Source organism: Lepisosteus platostomus, chromosome 10 (assembly GCF_059453375.1).
Source record: "Lepisosteus platostomus isolate fLepPlt1 chromosome 10, fLepPlt1.hap1, whole genome shotgun sequence".
NCBI classification, from domain to species: domain Eukaryota; kingdom Metazoa; phylum Chordata; class Actinopteri; order Semionotiformes; family Lepisosteidae; genus Lepisosteus; species Lepisosteus platostomus.
The window spans coordinates 25,701,878-25,721,848 of NC_142620.1; the positions used below are offsets into that span (position 1 = coordinate 25,701,878).

A 19,971-nucleotide genomic window follows, 5' to 3' on the forward strand; every position below is an offset into this window, starting at 1 on the left:
CTGTTTGTGAATTATCGTTGTTGAGTATGGAGTGTTGAGGTATTGATTTTGTGTAATGCTTTATGTTGAAAATTGAGGTGGATTTTGTTTATGATAAACAGGATAAACTGGGATGGGAGGAAGGTTTGGTTTTGCATAAGGGGCGGGATTATGATAATTGGAGGACTTTGCGAGAGTAAAATGGTTTGATTATTTGATTTTGTATTGTGGTTGTTATCTATGTTTTTGGTTGGTATTATGTTTATATGGTTGTTTTTGTTGGTTGGTTGTTATTATGGTTATTAATAATACGATCTATAGTTGAAATCTGAGCCTAAATAAAAAGAAAAAGCAAGTGATTAGGTTTATGAGCAATCTAATTACTTATTCGTTTAAAAAGCTATATAAAATAAAGTTTATTATTAATTTGCTGGACAGAGCGGTGAACATTATTATGCATAAGACAAAGATAACGATCCTGATCAGTTTAGAAATCTGTGTACGCTGTAAGGTTTTTACTTCTTAAACTTTTAAAATACACGTTTTGAATAGAAAGAAATCCTCTTCCTGGTACAGTATGTATAGCAAACCAGCACATCTTTTTTCTCCAATCAGAGGGGTGTCAGATGGTGTCAGCCAATCACCATTCTGCGTTGGGTAGCAACGGGTGACTGTTCTCAGGCGTAAGATGTAAACAGCTTAATGTTCGTGTTAAATAATTTTTTAAAATTAAAATTCATTCTATACAGCAATCGCATATTTGGGTACCGTTTCATAAAACTTTCATGCTTAAAATGTTTAGGGAGAAATGGAAGACTGGTGTGTATTTTTTCTTTAAACTACCAAGACCAGCCATACACAGTACAGTTTACATACATACAGTAATGTTTATGTTCCTAAATTAATATCGTTTATGACCTTCAGATGCGTTATGCTCCTCTTCTTTTTATGCTCAGCTACTAAAATTTCCCTTTTGTGGTAAAATCCATATAAATATTCAAAACTAAGCGGATTAAAATGTGCACAGTAAAGACATTAAATTATTAAATCTTTGCACTACCAACCAATGCACCACGAGTGCCCCTGTCGGTCATTTTTGCCAGCCAATCACTTGCCCTGCGGTACCTTCCGGTGCCCCGCGGTGGCTTGTGGGTAGGTTACCGTACCGCGGGTTTTTACCGCGCATTTTGAATGGCTGCATCTGTACATCACACGTTGGGTGTTTGAATCCAGCCAGAGCTGTGACTTTTTTTTTAACAAACATTTCTTTGAAAAAATAAAATAGGGTTAGTGTTAGGGTTACTGTCAAACTTTACATCAACAATTGATTTAAGGACGATCTGTCAAAGTGCAATGAAATACAATATTGTTGCTGTTGTTATTGTTGTTTTTACCCTGTAAAGCATTTTGAGAAGCCACCTTTAAAGGTGCTATATAAAAGCGCTGATTCTTATGGAATGTGTTTTCTTTCTTCTTTTTTTCAGCATGGAATAAACCTATTACTTGATTCTTATGGATGCCCGGTTCTGCAAGGGATTAAAAAAAAAAAAACCCATGGAATCGCGTATCTAAGGAAATAGCAGTATAACCTTATTCGTGCACAAACAGTGACATGTTACATTATTAATTTGGGTGTCTCCTCTTGCCAGAAAGCTCTAAATTGCATTTTGAGTGCGGTTTTTGACTTTTTCTAAATTACAACCCATAAATAAAGCTGATACTGTTTAGACTTTTAATTATTTTAAACTGTATTACAGCAGCACAATGCACAATGCAACGTAAATAGCTATCTTTGTCTTCTGCGTAATAATGTTCACCTCTCTGTCCAGCAAATTAACAATAGTTATAATAATTAACTTTATTGTATATAGTGCCTTTAAAGGTGGCTCCTCAAAGCGCTTTACAAGATAAAAACAATAACAACGATACTGTTAGGCTGGGCAAACAATTTTTATATTTTTTAAAAAGAAATAAAAAATGAGATATAATGATGTGTTCCAGCTTAGACATTAACGAAGAGCATAACGAAGGTCAAAAAGGTCATAAACGATATTAATTTTGGAACATCAACATATTATGTAACTGTATGTTGCTGTTATAGGTATTTTAAAGAAAAAATACTGTAAAATCCTAGGTTCGGTAAAATGTTTCAGGCATTCATGTGAAGGACAACAGAGCTTTCACTGGTCGATGATCAAACTTTATTAATAAAACAAAAATAAAAACTATCCGACCAAACAGAAAAAGAAAAAAAGAAACAAGAATAACGGACACAGCGCGAGCCTGCATTCTCTCCTCAACCGTCCACACCACACTTTTCCCTGGGTCAGAGATTAAATAAAACTTCACTCGCACCAAACAAATAACCACACACTGAACACTGAACATGTTAACCCAAATATGTCTCACAATACTTTTATGGTACATTACTTTGCTAAAATGTATTTAAAAATAAAAATGATTACAAACGCCAGCAGAGAGAGAGACACACACACAGTTCTTCATTGTCAAAAAGTAATTGTTTTTTACTTTGTCATCACCCAGACAAACTCAAATGCATTATTAATGAAATGCTTTTATTCGTTCTAAATCTAACTTTCAAGTTGTCATCTGTTGTTGAAGCTCTGTGAGACTAGACTCACACATGGCTAGACTTGACTATTTAACCATGAGATTATGTTTATGTTTATTAATCTTCCTTGTTATGCACTGAGAATGATAAGCACCCCAAACACGAGGGCGGCGTAGCGGTCGGCTCTGGCTTTCCCATCTATACCGATGCACTGCAAGTACAACCCCCCCTCCTTCTCTTGAGTGATGGGCAACAGTTGGATATCTGGGAGAATTGTTCGTTCCACTGGTGTCTGTGAATTCCGCTGTGTAAATGGTGCTTCCTGAGGGGAGATAGACGGCGGGGACAGCGTCAGCCAGGTCCTGGGCGGTGGTGAGCAGAGAAGCCGGGATGGAGTGTCCTGAGGTGGTGTGTGCTCTGTGGGGGGCAGAGCTTCCGCCAGGCATTGCAACCTGCGTGGTGGGGGAGGCACTCATCGGGAGACAGCTGCTCAAGCGTTTGACTGCCGGTACACACTGTCTCTGGCTTCTGTATCTTCAGGAGTGTCTCTAACCTCCCAATCCTCCCCTGTAATGCATCGTACTGCTCCCGCTGCTGCCGAAAAGTCTCCATACAGGTGCTGCTTCTACAGGTTGGCACCCTTGCCAGCGGCCGAGAGCAGAGTGCATTGCACTTTGACAGATTGTCTTTAAATCAATTGTTGTCAGAATATCCCCACCTCCAAACGAGAACAAAATTGCAACGATTTTATTAACTGGCTGTTTCAGTGACTTAAAGTATATATTTAAAGTAATAATTTAACAATATATGTAAATGTTTTAAGATATGTCTATGTTGTGAATAGCTGTAGATTGTATCTTATTTTTAGTTTTTGTTTTGTTTATAAGGGAGAGTGTCATAGAGACGACTCCCTTACCCCCCATCCTGATTTTAATACTTTTATTTTTTCACAATCTGGCAATGCCAGACAGAATTCACATTCGCTGCAGCCAAATGGCTTTTATCAATTATCACGCCCGGCTCCTCAATGGAATCGCTTTAACATGCTAATGCGTTGGTGTAACAGTCCGGCCATGGCAAGCTTCTAATGTCTCCCAGCTACGGCGAAAGGAACCCGTCTTTCATTGGAAGACAATGAACATATTCTACCCGTACATGAGAATATAATGCTGGTGCGTGGGCACGGTGGGGTGCTGTACCAGCTGTCAAAAAATTGAGTGTCCATAATATTGCAGTAAGTGAAAAGACCACGGGCATTCTTCCTCCCCCTACATTCTCAGAGTAGAATAGAATTTATTATTAGCACAATTTATTACAGTGCTAAATTTAATATTATTGATTACTAATAATTTATGCTAGCACCTAGCTTTCTTAATCCGAGAAGTACTACCGTAAGTAAGTACTGTACTTACTGGGTTTTGGAGGGGGGAGAGGTGTCTTTAACTGGAAATCTCACCCCGTTCTACTTTGAAAATACCTGTGAAACCAGTTTAATTCGTCACCGCCAGCACTCCCGCAGAGAGTGATGAAAACCGCGCTGCGCCAGGCGAATGCACATCAATATGTTTGGCTTTTGGGTTCAGGTTAACATCTACAGTGTTCAGTGTGTGGCAATTTGTTTGGTGCGAGTGAAGTTTTATTTAATCTCTGACCCAGGGAAAAGTGTGGTGTGGACGGTTGAGGAGAGAATGCAGGCTCGCGCTGTGTCCGTTATTCTTGATTCTTTTTTTCTTTTTCTGGTTTGGTCGGATAGTTTTTGTTTTTGTTTTATCAATAAAGTTTGATAATTGGCCAGTGAAAGCTCTGTTGTCCTTAACATGAATGCTTGAAACATTTTACCGAACCCAGGATTTTTTTTCTTTAAAATACCAATAACAGCAACATACAGTTTACATAATGATATTCCAAAATTAATATCATTTATGACCTTTTTGACCTTCGTTATGCTCTTCGTTAATGTCTAAGCCGGAACACATCATTATATCTCATTTTTTATTTATTTAAAAAAAAAATAAAAATCATTTGCCCAGCCTAACAGTATTGTTGTTATTGTTTTTATCCTGTAAAGCGCTTTGAGGAGCCACCTTTAAAGGCGCTATATCCAATAAAGTTCATTATTATTACTATTGTTAATTTGCTGGACAGAGAGGTGAACATTATTACGCAGAAGACAAAGATAGCTATTTACGTTGCATTGTGCATTGTGCTGCTGTAATACAGTTTAAAATAATTAAAAGTCTAAACAGTATCAGCTTTATTTATGGGTTGTAATTTAGAAAAAGTCAAAAACCGCACTCAAAATGCAATTTAGAGCTTTCTGGCAAGAGGAGACACCCAAATTAATAATGTAACATGCAACTGTTTGTGCATGAATAAGGTTATACTGCTATTTGCTTAGATACACGATTCCATGGGGTTTTTTTTAATCCCCAGCAGAACCGGGCATCCATAAGAATCAAGTAATAGGTTTATTCCATGCTGAAAAAAAGAAGAAAGAAAACACATTCAATAAGAATCAGCGCTTTTATGTAGCGCCTTTAAAGGTGGCTTCTCAAAATGCTTTACAGGGTAAAAACAACAATAACAACAACAACAATATTGTATTTCATTGCACTTTGACAGATCATCCTTAAATCAATTGTTGATTTAAAGTTTGACAGTAACCCTAACACTAACCCTATTTTATTTTTTCAAACACTATCAACAGTCATTGTACAGCGTGTACTATTCTTGTGTTGCGGTACATGAATATAATTATATCGTTATTAATTTCTTTAGATACGCGATTCCATATTATATTCCCTTTTAATCAAATTCTAAAAGTATGCTTGTTGACTCCGGTATCATGTTAGTTAAAGACTTCAATGCTTAAAATGTTTAGGGAGAAATGGAATACTGGTGTGTATTTTTTCTTTAAAGTACCGAGACCAGCCATATACTGTATGTTTATGTTCCAAAATTAATATCGTTTATGGCCTTCACACACGTTACAGTATGCTCCTATTCTTTTTATGCTCAACTACTAAGATTTCCCTTTAGTGGTAAAATCCCATATAAATATTCAATACTTAAACGGGCACAGTAAAGACATTTAAATCTTTCTACGACTGACCAACGCACCACGAGTGGCCCTGTCGGTCAACCAATCACATACCGCGGTATTTTGCGTCATTGCCTTTTCCCCCAGGGCTAGTTAACTCACCCCCCATCTGGATATGCCCAATCAGGAGATTTATCCCAGATTCTCATTATTTACTTGAGTGGGTTAAAACCTGATGTTGCCAAGAATGTACAACTATGCTTTCCTGATATTACGGAGAGCGGAGACAGATTTGATTTAATAACTCGTGAAGCATGCATGCAGAAGTGCGAGCGCTGCATATGGGAGTAAAAAGACTCTCAAGGAGGAGAAAAAGGAGCCGCCAGTTTGTCGCAATTATTGTGCGACTTTAATATTATACCAAGATATAAGACCCCTTCAAGAAAATAATGTCCAGATTGGGGGTGAGTTAACTAGCCCTGGGGGAAAGGGGGGCAAGACCCCAAAGACAAAACTACTAATAAGCTGGTGTGCAGTTACTAAAAAAAAAGTGTGTTGTTTGGAGAAATTGTAAGAAAGAGGTTTGATTTCACAATTAAAGAACATGTCAGAAGCTGAAACAAGAGCCGTGCGTGAACTAATAGATTTGATTTAGTAAGCCCCTTTGTAGCCTTCCTAAATTTATCTCAGGATTTAAATAAAAGTGAAATAATCTTACAGTGTACAGTAACTGGGGGACACAGGAGCACAGCTGTCCTGTTTTTAGACTAAAACAGCATAAAGTGTCACAGGTTGCTTGGCAAAAGATGTACAGTTTCAACTACTGATGTGGGTGGGGGACACCCCAGACCTTATGTCAGGGAAAGAGGAATCACAGAAATGACGATGATTACGGAAATCTTACGCTCGCTATTCAGCATTTGAAAGAACTAAAAGACAAGGTGAATAAAGAGAGAGGCATAAAAGATACACCGGCTTTTCTCTCCTGGTTAGAATCACTGTTTGGGCCAGGAGGAATGTTTTTCTTTAAGTTACTAACACCGATTATAGGGGCTGTGATACTTGTGTTCCTGTTTTTATGTTGCTCTATGACATGTATTATTCCAGTGCTTCGAAATATGGTAATGAATATGTTTACGCATCAGTATATTCTGATAAGAACGCAAGAATCCGAAGTATGGGAGCCTCCTGGGAATCCATATGAAGAATCTAACTTTTAAACATTTTAAGAATAAAAAGGAGGGAATTGAAATGGAAATCTAATAAGTAAATTGATTCTTAAAATGTAGAGAGCTTTAGGAAAATATATAACAAAGTACGCACTGTTTAGGTTACTTTAGAAGACAATGTACCAAAATAATATATGCTGTCTGGGTCATTAGATTAGCCGAAAGTAACTGATAAGCTTTGAAAAACAAATCTAGTGGCGCTTCTTCTTTCGTTTTTATGATGTAATCTGTTTAGTCTTAGGGAAAGGGGAAGTGTTAGAAGGGACAAAGTGCTGAGCTTTCTCTTACAGCGCAACATCTTATAAAAACCCTGTATTGCTTGTATTAAATTGAGTCTCTGATGCACTTTGCAGAGTGGCAACAGGGCTCCCAGTATTGCAATATTGAAATAAAGAACTCTCTCTCATGGCTTCCTTGATAGGTATATTTCCATGACACCATTTACCTACGGTGTCTGTGCCACGCACTTTGAATGGCTGCATCTGTACTGTAAAGGAACTACCCTGAAGCCGATTTAATACATTTGTTATGCATACACACTTTCAAAGCAATCTTGTACTGTATGTAATAGGAAATCCTTATCTCCATGCCATCTACTGCATAGAGGTTCCTGTACATTTCCAGCAAGTTTTGTAATGATCTCATAAATATACCACGTGTTAATAATGGCAAATACTCTGGCTGAAATATGATTGTTAAGGTGATATTATTCAAGTACATTATGCATTCTTGCAATTCCAACTGTGTTTAGGGACAGCTGCTACCTTGCATTTTGTGCACACTTTTGTCAAATGTTTTAGTATGGGTTACAGCCAACTTGGACAAGAATCTGGCTGTGACTTGTAAATTTAGGGTTTCATCGTTTTGTGGAATGGTGTCTAATATGTATTTTTAGGGTTATTCCTGACAATTCAGCTAAATAGTACTACTATGATTTTACAAAATGTAAGGAAACGACTGTTTTCATCCTGTTTAGTTATAGGAGACAGGCAGCAGTGATGATACTCACCTGTAAGATTGAGCCCTTTGAGAACAGGTTTTGACCTTTGGTCTCAGCCTCATCAGTTTAAGTTTCAGCTCTGTCCATCAGCCTACTATTGCTACAGTATGTTTCACCAGAAGGCTTTGGGTGGTCCTGTGCAGGCCAATTGATCCTCAACTTTATGGGTGTCTGTGACCCTGCAGTTTGGTTAGTGAGAGCTTTGTAATTCCTCATGTTGATGTTAATGTTAGATGCTATGAGAGTTGGCAGTTTAAAAATTTCAAGCTGAAACCTTAATCTGAAAACTACATTTTCCTGTGGCAATATATACAGTAGACTCTTGTGTTACCAGACCAGCTGGATTTTGCCTAAAAAAGTTGTTCTATATTATTTACGATAATCTAAATTTCAGATATGTGCACTCAAGAACTTTAATTTTTTGTCATGCCTTTCTTTGCATCTCTACACTGAAAAATCTGAGACACATTTACTGTTGTAATTCTCCAGATAAAACTGTATTTTTACATATTTATTTATGAAAATTAATTCATAAAACAGTTACATATTTACTATTCTATTCATTAAATTTACCTTTATTAAGATTATTTGTTGTGTAGAACTGGTTAAATTTGGTGCCCCGATGACATGTGTGACTATTCAAATGTGACTATTCTTTTATTTCATCATTGATTTTTATCTATAGTTTTGAATTATTTCGTTATCAGTCAATTAATTCGTTACACTTAAAAAATGGAAGATCCTCTTTTTGTTTGGAGTATGATGTAAAGTTAATCATATGTTCAGTGCAAAGTAACAGTTCTACATATATTTTAGACCCTTTTGTGCTTAAAAGGTCTTTGGGTTGTGCAGCAGTTAGGCCTAGTTTAGTTAAAAGGTTTTGCCCTAAAAGGCTTGTTAAGTACAATCCCATGTGAAAGGCATAAAATAAAAATTTTCACTGTCAGTGGTTTAATAGTGGAGCCCCTTAGCTGAAGTCCTTAGCTGAATCAATTTTTTTATTTTCAGGAATGCTTCCAGTTTATCCTGCCTGCTCTACCTCATGCCATTGACTTGTTGCGGGATGCCATTGTGAAAGTCAAGGAGGTTCATGATGAACTGGAGGACCTCCCTTCACCCCCTCCTCCGCTGTCCCCACCTCCTACGACCAGCCCCCACAAGCAGACGGAAGACAAGGGAGTACAGTGCGAGGAAGAGGAGGAGGAGAAGAAGGATAGCGGAGTGGCATCCACAGAGGACAGCTCCTCGTCTCACATCACTGCCGCTGCCATCGCAGCCAAGGTCTGTGCCAGGCAGCACAGGGGCCACTCACACAGGGGGTGCATTGCTTCCGTACGGTTTGTTACCTAATACCTGATAGAAAAGCCTGAATTAACTTAAGCATCTGTACCGCCATTATGTTCTCTAGCTAGAATGCAGGGAACCCCTAATGAAATGAATGGACCAACTGTCTTTCACCTACTTTGAAAGGTGAAAAAATCTACAACTCAATCAAACTGTAAACAGGCATTTCTCCCAAAGGCTGGACATTCACTACATTAGGTAATCCACTGGATCCATCACCCAGGAGCCTACGCCCTTACTACTGCAGAGTAATTGGCAGTAATAACACACCACATTAAGTTGCGGATTTAACTTAATAAATCATACATAGCAATCAGCGTGGCAGGCTGTCCACACTGCATTGCTGGTGTTTGCTCTTAACAAAGGCAGACTCAAATCTTTTAATCACTCTTACTAAAACCATTACCAAGAAGAAACTTCCCTGACTCTAGCTGCTTGCTCAAAGACTCCCTCAGAGTTTAGGAATTGTTTATTACAAAATAATGGAATAAATTAGTTGTAGTAACTTCTCTCTGGAAAAGTACAGATCCAGCCATTCAAAACAAACGGGGTACGCTGCGGTATAACGCGGTTGGCGTGTCGCAGCAAAACGCGGTATAATTTTCATACCTGAAATCACCATATGCAAATTAGGTTATGTTAATAGTATCCGGAATCACCTTGTAAAACCGCCAGGAGGAGCTAATAAAGTATTACACCATGTTAATCATCATTCGTTAAAAAGTTGGTATATTTTATGAAATCAAGATTGCTCAGTTGGGCAAAAGTACACAACCTACCTTTATCATAAATATTTTAATCATGCAGAAATATTTTATGCTTCAAAGTCTTTACCGAAGATATTACTAATAGTATTAATAATGAATGACCTTGGACAACCTGTAAACTCAAAGTATTACCCCGGTCCACGTTCTTTGTAACCGTCTTTGTAAACGAAAATACTTTATTTTTTCATTGAAAAAAGTAACAGCATTTCGTTGATCCGATCACGCATTCGTTTCCAATCATACAAAGTAAGTCACAGCCACAAGTAACTAACTAACAAGGACAGGACATTAGCTAGCCAATATGATAAAAGAATAAATGACGTTTTTTGTTTCTTTAGCAGATTTATTTGAACATTTCCATCAATTGTACAAGCACTGAAAAACTGTCCAATCCCTAGTTCTTCAGGCATTTTCTTTCTCGCTACAGGAGCGTTCCTACTGGTCCTTTTCTCAGTGCCTTCTAGGATATAATGCCAGCGATTTGTTGTTAAAATTGGGTTTCCTATAACACCACAGCGAACTCTCATTTTTATGTCCACTATAACAGACATAATCTCCCTTGCTTTTAACCAAGCATTTCATAATTTCTAAGAATGAAAATGATTTAAACTATGCGACACTTATCATTCAACGAGAGCTCAAAATATCACAAGGATCCTCAAGAGCGATTTTCAGATACATGAAAATCCAAGCTTTTTTATCTACGCTAAGAAGTACAATGGAGCAAACATCCTGTCGAGTAAATGAAGGGCTAACAGTCCTACACTAGGGCAGTGTTATAGACCCTGACAGCCGACTGGAGGAAAGACCTGCGGAAATGTTCCCTTGAACTCCGTAGCTGGAGCAGTCTGTTGCTAAAAGTGCTCCGCTGCCCAGTAACAGTCCCATGAAGTGGATGAGAGGTGTTGTTCATGATGGCTGAGAACTTGGTCAGCATTCTCCTCTCTGCCACCACCTCCATGGGGTCAAGGCTCATCCCCAACACAGTGCCAGCCTTCTTGATAAGTTTATTGAGCCTAATTGCATCTTTTGTCATGATGCTGCTGCCCCAGCACACAACAGCGTAGAAGATGGCCGCCGCCACCACTGATTCATAAAAAATGTGTAGCAGTGTTCCACATTTTGATCTTTCTTGTACAGGGCGTCAGTGTTACCAGACCACTCCAGCTTATCATCCAGTTGTACCCCTAAGTACTTGTAGGAATGTACGCCCTCTATGTCCTCAACCTGGATGGAAACAGGGTTCAGCGGAGACTTATTCCTTCGAAAGTCGAAGATCATTTCTATGGTCTTGCTGGTGTTAAGCTGGTGATGGTTATGATGACACCACTCCACAAAATTGGTAATCAAGCTCCTATATTCCTCCTCCCTCCCCTCTTTCGGGGTGCATCCGAAAACTTCTGCAGATGACATGTCTCAGAGTTGTACCTGAAGTCAGAGGTGTAAAAGGTGAACAGGAATGGGGAAAAAAAGACCTGCTGATCTGTTTTACATACCAAGAAGACAACAGAATATGATTTTTTCTATTCGAAACATGTGTTTTTATTAAATTCATTAATGTGTTTTAAACGTTTAATTAAGAAGTGAAACCCTTACAGCACACACGAGTTTTTCGCGCATAAAAATAAAAAAATAAAAATAAAAAAACAGCGCAGCCTCCAATTACCCAGACTGAAAGCACGGGAATAAAGCTTTGTTTGATTTCTGAATCCCTTTCTTTATGTCCTGTTTTCATTCAGGTAAGGGTTAACTATACACACAATACTGCTGACAGCAGGAAAATTCCTATACTTTACTCAGCGGCGTCTTAAAAACAGTACCCATGATGTTCAAACCGATTTTTTTTACACAGAAGACTGACACAGCTTTATGTTGTGAATCTGTTTTTCTAAGAAAACATGTCAGTGGGGGAAGGTGGACTTGCCCTTATTCTACTTTGCAAATACCTGTGAAACCGGTTTGTTTACAAACAATGTAGATGTAGACAGAGAGAGAGATGCGATAACCGCTCAGTGCTGGCGAATGCATAACATTAATGTAGGGTTTTCGGGCTCACATGGATTTACGCCCTACACCCTGCAGTACTGCTGTGTACATACAGTACGAACATGTTGTGATATTTAGAAATGTAAAAAATGTCAATATAATGGCAATAATATTTGCTATTTAGTTTTTCAAAGAAATGTTTTTGTTAAAAGAAAACTGATGGCGACAGCTGGGTTTGAACACTCAACCTCAGGGTTATAAATCAGTCACTTAATCTATCACGCCACCAAGGCACTCATGTGACAAGTGCATATCACTACTACTACTGTTTGTGCAACAGTACATGAATATAGTTACACCGTTATTAATTTATTTAGATACGCGAATCCATATTATATTCCCTATTAATCAAATTCTAAAAGTATGCTTTTGTTTAATCCGATAACGAGTGTATTCGCAGAAAAGGTTAAAACGATCAATTTTCACAAAGCAAATAAAGGTACAGTAATATATGGTCAGGAGGATCACGTAAAAACATTTCCGAAATAACCACATGTGAGATATTGATGCTTAAAATGTTTAGGGAGAAATGGAATACTGGTGTGTATTTTTTCTTTAAACTATGGTACCAAGACCAACAATATACAGTTTACATAATATGTTTATGTTCCTAAATTAATATTGTTTATGACCTTCAGATGGGTTATGCTCCTCTTCTTTTTATGCTCAACTACTACAATTTCCCTTTAGTTGCAAAATTCCATCTAAATATTCAATACTAAGCGGATTAAAACGTGCACAGTAAAGAGATTAAATGATTAAATCTTTCCACTACCGACCAATGCACCACGACCCAGCCAATCACATACTGTGGTACGGCGCGGTGGTGCACACGTAGTTGCCTGTGGTACGGGTTTGTACCGCGAACCTTGAATGGCTGCATCTGTATATGTTATTGGGATGGTACAGAAAGTGAACTGTGAAACTGGTATCACAAGATGCATTTTCTCTTCTTCAGGGTAAAGGCGAGACAGCTTACACTAAGTGGCCCCCTTCAACAAAAATTTTAACAAAAGTTTATTTTTCCTAGCAGACAGGGAAACTAATCTTACCTGTCTGGAGAAAGTAAATTTCCCCACACATGCAGACTATTCTTGAATGTTTTCCAGTTATAAACAAGAGGAGGTAATTCATCCCATCTAGTAATTAGTAGTTGATTGGCCATTTCTTGAAAAAGGGTATCAGCTGGGTAGCTTGTTGCATGTTTCCACAACCCAAGTAACCCAACTATGTTACTTAATGTTTGGATCTGTTTTCAAGGCCAATGCCTTAAAAACTGGGGCACAACTGTCTCGAAACCCCAAAAAATCTTTTGCACCTATTTATAGAGCTGGATATTTTGCTGGAAAAATTCAGATGAAGCATCTTGCTGATGTGTGCAAGAGTAGAGTCTCAATTGGGATTTGAACAAACAACTTTTCTGTTACAAGTCCAAACCCTTAACCAATGGTGCATACAACAGTAAACAACCTCCAGTGTACCCAAGTGGACTTTCATGGAAAATAGGCTTCTGTGATGTGGGTGGAGAACTAAGATATCCTTTTCTACCCCCCCCACCCCATTCCCCATTATACCCTTCTGAAGTGATTGCCTTCTCCTTCCTCAAATGTAACTTTAGTACCAAGCCCTATTCACCAAACAAATTCAAATGAATTTGGCGAGCTCTACAATTTATTTTTGTTTTTGGTATGTTACAAATTGGAAAATGTGTTGTACTGTCGATAATAGCAGGGTAATGCACTACTGTCCATTATCTTTACTAGTTCTAAGCACTACCATGGCAGACATCAACAACAACGTCTACACTGGTAGGAAGGGCTGACCCAGGAACGGTTATTTGCTCAATAAGATAAAAATTGGTGCCTTTATTATTTTTACGTTCATCCATTTGGATAATATTGTTCTATGGAGAAGTAACACCAGATACAATTTTATTCCCAGAGGGATGATGCTTCTATTCCAGGTGATTTAATATTTTTTAACTGAATATTAAAGATGCCCTTCAATTACTAAATCCTGTCCAGTCACCTTCTCTTCATAGGTTGCTTTTCATTAAAATTCACTTGATGTAACCTGGCTGAATTCAGGATCTCTTATGTTAATTGCATTTAGTACTGCACTATCAATTTTCAAGTGATTTCTCTGACAGCTTAGCCCCTGAGGGGTGGTATAATGAAATGCGTACCGAGCATTTGAAGGTACAGGTTGCTGAGGGTAATGAGGGTGGCTTCTCAGCAAATTCAGAAACACCTCATGCAGGCAGTTAGGGTCATCCTACGTCTTACACCATTTTCTCTGACACTAATTACAATTAAAGAATGTATTCCATACTAACCATTTCCATGGAATTACATTCCATGTTCAGCATTATATTGTAGTTTTTCTAACTGCATTTTAATGCTTCTTTGAATGCTTCTTTGAACACTTCTTTGATAATGCTAAACTGGAACTAAAACTGATACTGTTTTTTTTCCTTGGATTATAACATAATCACACTAACCAAAGCCCTTGTTTACTGTTAATTTTTTTACATACTGTTGAAAACAGAAATTTCTCAGTTTCCCTGACTGAGGTTTTCCTTTATCATATTCCAATTTGGAATATTGATAAACTTACATAGTTGTGTGCACATTTAAAAATGTTAAGTCTAACAATGTTAAGACTGCAGATGATCTTTCACATCTAATAACTTTCTAATGCGGTGTCAAAAAGTGCAATAAGAGAGGCTGTGAACTAGAAGAGGTCATTTGGTCTATCTTACTGATTTAGTTACTACTTAATGAACCAAGATTTCAAAACGTTTCTTGAAAAAACATGAAAAAAATAGTACAGAAAAGGAGGCCAAAGGAAACCATTCATCCCATCTAACCTGTTTGGTACTTAGTACAGTAGTTATTTGATTCAAGGATCCGTCCAGCTGTTGCATCTATAGTATTGGCTTCATCATCATGGCTAGGCAGCTTGCTCCATACTACCACAACCATTTCTGTACAGAAAAGTGCTTCCTGTTTTCAGTTTTTAAAAGGTTTTCAATTTTGGATACCCGAATCAAATCTGCACATAATTTTCTCTATTCCATGCCGAAAGATGCAGTTTTCTTAATCTGTCTGATTGTGACATTCCCCAGGAATTTAACCTTGTTTGTTGTAGCCACCAAATAAGATCCAAGTATTAATTTTCAAACTTACTATTTTGTACATATTAACATGTCTGCCCAGCCAATGCAAACTGTGCTCAATTCCAAGCATAACCAGAACCACTTTTGACAGGGCAAGCTGATGATGTAAGGGTTCCAGGACCACCCCTCACCAGAAGTAAAACCTGTCCTGGTCTGTGGGTAGACAGAGAACTAGAAGTACCCAGAGAACTTCCATAATAACAAATGGAGAGCATGCAAACTTTACACTTAATTAGGTATCCTTGTAAACTTTTACAGTTATCATGAAATTGTTCTTGTTTTGAGATCCAAAAAAAAGTATCAACAAGTGAGGTTTTCTCAGACTAGAGCAAAATAAATGTAAAATAAATAACTGTAATCTTCTGCCAGAGCTGTAAACATTCCAGAATAACCAAACATATAATACTAGTTTGAGTAAAATATTTTGCTTTTGTTAAGGACACCGTATACCACATGAGATCTTTTTAATTAAATGTATTAATTAAAGTACAGCAGTAGTTTGCTGAAAGTCAAAAGCTTGCTTATTTTAGAGATGTTTTGCATTTCTATGCATTCCATACACAGTATTTACTATTGTTGAAATAATAAACCACCCTAAAGCTCTGTGTGGTGCAAGATTCCTTCAGGTTACATGGCTTTTGTCACCTTAGCAGAATAACCACTCCACACACTGATGTAAGACAAGGATTCAAGAAAATCCATGACTGTTTAAAAGATAATATAGTCTTTCCACACTACCTATACCTTGAATACATTGAACATTCCAATCTAATAATTACTCACTTATTATGATTATAGTAGTTCAGGTGGGTAGCTGCATCAGCCTATGTAGGCTGCAAAGGAACAAGTAATAGGTTTATTCCATGCTGAAAAGTGAATAAAGAAAACACAATGTTTCAGCTCACACCCGAAGAAGGCTCCACAGCCAAAAAGTTAGTGTTTTCTTTCTTCTCTTTTCAGCATGGAATAAACCTATTATTTGTTCCTATTATGATTATATACTGTATAACAGATAAGAAATATACACAAGTCTCTTGGGGTCTTTGGCGGCACCTAGTGGCTGCCCCATCATTATTGTAACTTCTTTCTCCACACAGCAGTGCACTACCTACATTAGTACAGATTTGCCTTGAATTCATTGAAATTACATACTGAGATTATGGATGATTTTTTTTTTCCATTACATTCCTCCCTTTAGAAAGATCACAAGAAACTCGCTATACTCACCGAGGACACATATGGAGAGTAGCAACAGATGGATAAGCTTTCTTTTATATCATCCTGGTCCTGACATGCACATGAGCAATTTATTGGACTGTAACTCCCACTCTGTGTATCCTGCAAGTAATTGACTAACACATATATCATCACCATTGTCATCTTAGTTTTTAACTTCCAGAAAGTTCAACTGTGCTTATTCGGTTTGCACCTAGAAACATTCCATCTCAGTGGTTTTGGTATTTTGGGGCCAGTTTCCTGAGTCCTCTAGGGTTTTGACTTTATTACAAGCATGAAAAAAACAGTAATCACTTTATCTATGCAGTGTGTCAGGGTGCATTGGAAAATCTAAATCAGAAATGTTTTGGCTTGAACTCCCCCCAGTCACTGAGTAGCACTGAAACCTGTTAAAGTGTGAAAACATTAGCACACTTGTAGTCTGTTGTGATTTATGATTTTTCAGGCCAAACTTTGTTAACTGGACAGAACTCACTTTTGGCTGCCTTACCTGGATATACAGACGATACTGTGTAGGAGGCTATTGATCTGTTGTTTTGGAAGTGCATCCAAAACTAACATTCTTTTGCTCATCTGCTGCAAATGTCTGAATAGTGTCTGGCTGTACCCTACAGTCTGTGCCATGTGGAAACATTTTTTGGATCCTGTATTTATAAATTCTCAACTTAGATCCAGACTGCATGATGCAAGCCTCAATGAAGTAACAAATGTATCTTTGAACATATACACTGAACTGCTTTAAGAAGCATAGTTTCAGTTGGAAACAGTATCCCCTGTTGCTTTTTGACAGCTGGGTCTTCTGAAACACACAATAAATTAATTAAGTACACTTCATACTATATTGTACATTTACTGCTTTTAATTTTGTAAAATAATTAAGGTTAATCTACTGAGTTTCTTTATGTGGAACTGACTTACATTTACCATTCCTTTTACACATCCATTGTAGTCACTAGCAACATCCAGAACTTGTCATCAATGCAAAGCTTCACATTCTGCTCCATTTTTTTTTCAAGTCTGTTTTTCACATGTACAGATGCAGCCATTCAAAATGCGCAATAAAAACCCATACTGTGTAAAATTATCTGCAGAATAGTGTGGAATATCACAGTACAGATGCAGCCATTCAAAATGGGTGGGGTATTTAACGGTATAACCTGATGGGCGTGTCGCATCAAAACACAGTATCATGCAGTATCACGCAGTTACATGCAGTATCACGCGTCATTTGACGTCATGCCGGAAAGTATTCGGAATCACCTTGTAAAACCAAAAGGAGGAGGCAATAAAGCGTAACCTCTCATGTACAGCATTTGAGCTTTTAAATTTAAACTGTATTACAGCATGTTAATCATTAGTCATTAAAAAGTTGGTATATTTTATGAAAGCAAGATTGCTCAGTTGGACAAAAGTACACAACCTACCTTTATCAGAAATATTTAGGCATCAAAGCCTTTACCGAAGATATTACTAATAGTATTAATAATGAATGACTTTGGACAAGCTGTAAACTCAAAGTATTACGCTGGTCCACATTCTTTGTAACCGTCATTTTAAACAAAAATACTTTTAGTTTTTTCTTTGACAAACACCACAGCATTTCCTTGATCTAACTAACGAGGACAGGACATTAGCTAGCCAATACGATAAAGGAATGACTTTTTTTGCTAATTTCTTTAGCACATTTGTACAATACAGTCTTTGCTGTACTTTTGAGGATCTTTGTGATATTTTGAGCTCTGGTTGAATGATAAGTGTCGCAGTTCAAATAATTTTCGTAGTTAGAAATTATGAAACGCTCTGTTAAAAGCAAGGGAGTTTTTATGTCCATTACAGTAAAAGAAAATGCCTGACAAAGTAGGGCTTGGACAGATTACAAGTGCATTTTTGCAATTTACAATAATGTAACATGTCACTGTGCATTAATAAGGTTATACTGCTATTTCCTTAGATACACGATTCAAAAAAAAATTTTTTTTTGAATCCCCGGCGAAACCGGGCATCCATAAGAATCAAGTAATAGGTTTATTCCATGCTGAAAAAAAGAAGAAAGAAAACACATTCCATAAGAATCAGCGCTTTTATATAGCACCTTTAAAGGTGGCTTCTCAAAACGTTTTACAGGATAAAAACAACAATAACAACAACAACAATATTGTATTTCATTGCACTTTGACAGATCGTCCTTAAATCAATTGTTGACTCTTCTCTCTTTCCTACTTGTATGAAGTGACTGAGCTCCGCTCTGTACCACACAATGATCCCCCCAGAGTCTCTGCCCCGAGTGATTTGGGTTTTTTTGACAGAGGGCAAAAAACTCTCTCTCTCTCTCTCGCTCGCCCACCCCCCCCCTCTCAATTTCAATTCAATTCAAGGTGCTTTATTAGCATGACCGATGGGTACAATCAATGTTGCCAAAGCAAATGAAAGTAATGATATTTACATTAAACAAAACAAAAAATAGAAGTAAAATAAAATCTACAGACATATTACAGACATTTACAACAAAGACATATTATAAAATATTGACATATACTGTAGGCGGCTGGAGCATTATTGGGAGACAGACTCGCTGTTCCTCAGGCTGTGACAGGAGATCACATACTGGGCTGCCAGTTCAACTGAGTTCCCTCCTCCCTCTCCCAGTAGGATTGGGACCCGTTGTGATTCTGGCAGGTGTGGGAACTCGGGGATTAGATTTCTGAATTTCGGGAAGAATGTTTCTCTAATCCCAGAGTATCTGTCACAGTGCAGTAGGAAGTGCACCTCTGTCTCTATTTCTCCCCGCTGGCAGTGGGCGCACAGCCTGTCCTCTCTGGGCAGCCAGGTCTGCCTGTGTCGCCCAGTTTCTATGGCCAGGCTGTGGTCACTGAGCCTGTACTTCATCAGGGTCTGTTTCTGTTTGTTGTTTCTTATTTTGGTCAAATATTCAGCTAGTGTATATTGTCTGTTTAGGGTTCTGTAGCATTCCAGTTTATGTTGTGTTTGTGTGTATCCCCCCCCCGTGTAATGTCTGTTTAGGGCAAGCGAGAGAGAGAGAGAGAGGGGGTGGGCGAGCGAGAGAGAGTTTTTTGCCCTCTGTCAAAAAAAACCCAAATCACACCTTGCTAATACATTTGCAGTCTTTTCAAAGTATGTGCTGTCCCTTGACAAAACAAGGATCGCCAGATAATGTGAATCGAAACCTGTTTTTCTAGCTTTTAAAGTCGTGCGATGTGTAAGCAGGAACACATCATTATATCTTACATCTGAAAAATACAAAATATAGCTCCCAAACAAATGCAAACGTGTTTTTAATAAAATGCTTTTATTCACTCATAATCTGACGATTTCAGGAAGACTAAGGAAGGAAAAAGGAAATTGTCATCTGTTGTTGAAGCTCTGTGAGCTTGGTGACTTTGAGACCACTTGTTATCCCAAGTTGTTTGAATCGCCACAATTCAAATGGAGAAAAAAGAGCTGGCTGACAAGATTTAAGATGTGGCTGCCAATGTTGAATTAAAAAAAACACGTTGCCCGACGTTAGTTGCATTGCATGAAAAATATTTTTATTTTGAGAGACTGGATAAGTAATTCAAGT

At 37.8% G+C, this 19,971-nt stretch overlaps 1 protein-coding gene across 11 annotated transcripts in view; it reads left to right on the forward strand.

Moving 5' to 3' along the window:
• The window catches only part of LOC148653629 (gephyrin), a 502,682-nt gene that overhangs the window by 351,700 nt on the left and 131,011 nt on the right, over positions 1–19,971 (forward strand). For all 11 annotated transcript variants that reach the window (XM_088648883.1, XM_088648886.1, XM_088648885.1 and 8 more), the window contains exon 7: positions 8,829–9,101. In XM_088648883.1, coding sequence (XP_088505009.1) covers positions 8,829–9,101 — 273 coding nt within the window. The remainder of the gene's footprint in view (positions 1–8,828; positions 9,102–19,971) is intronic.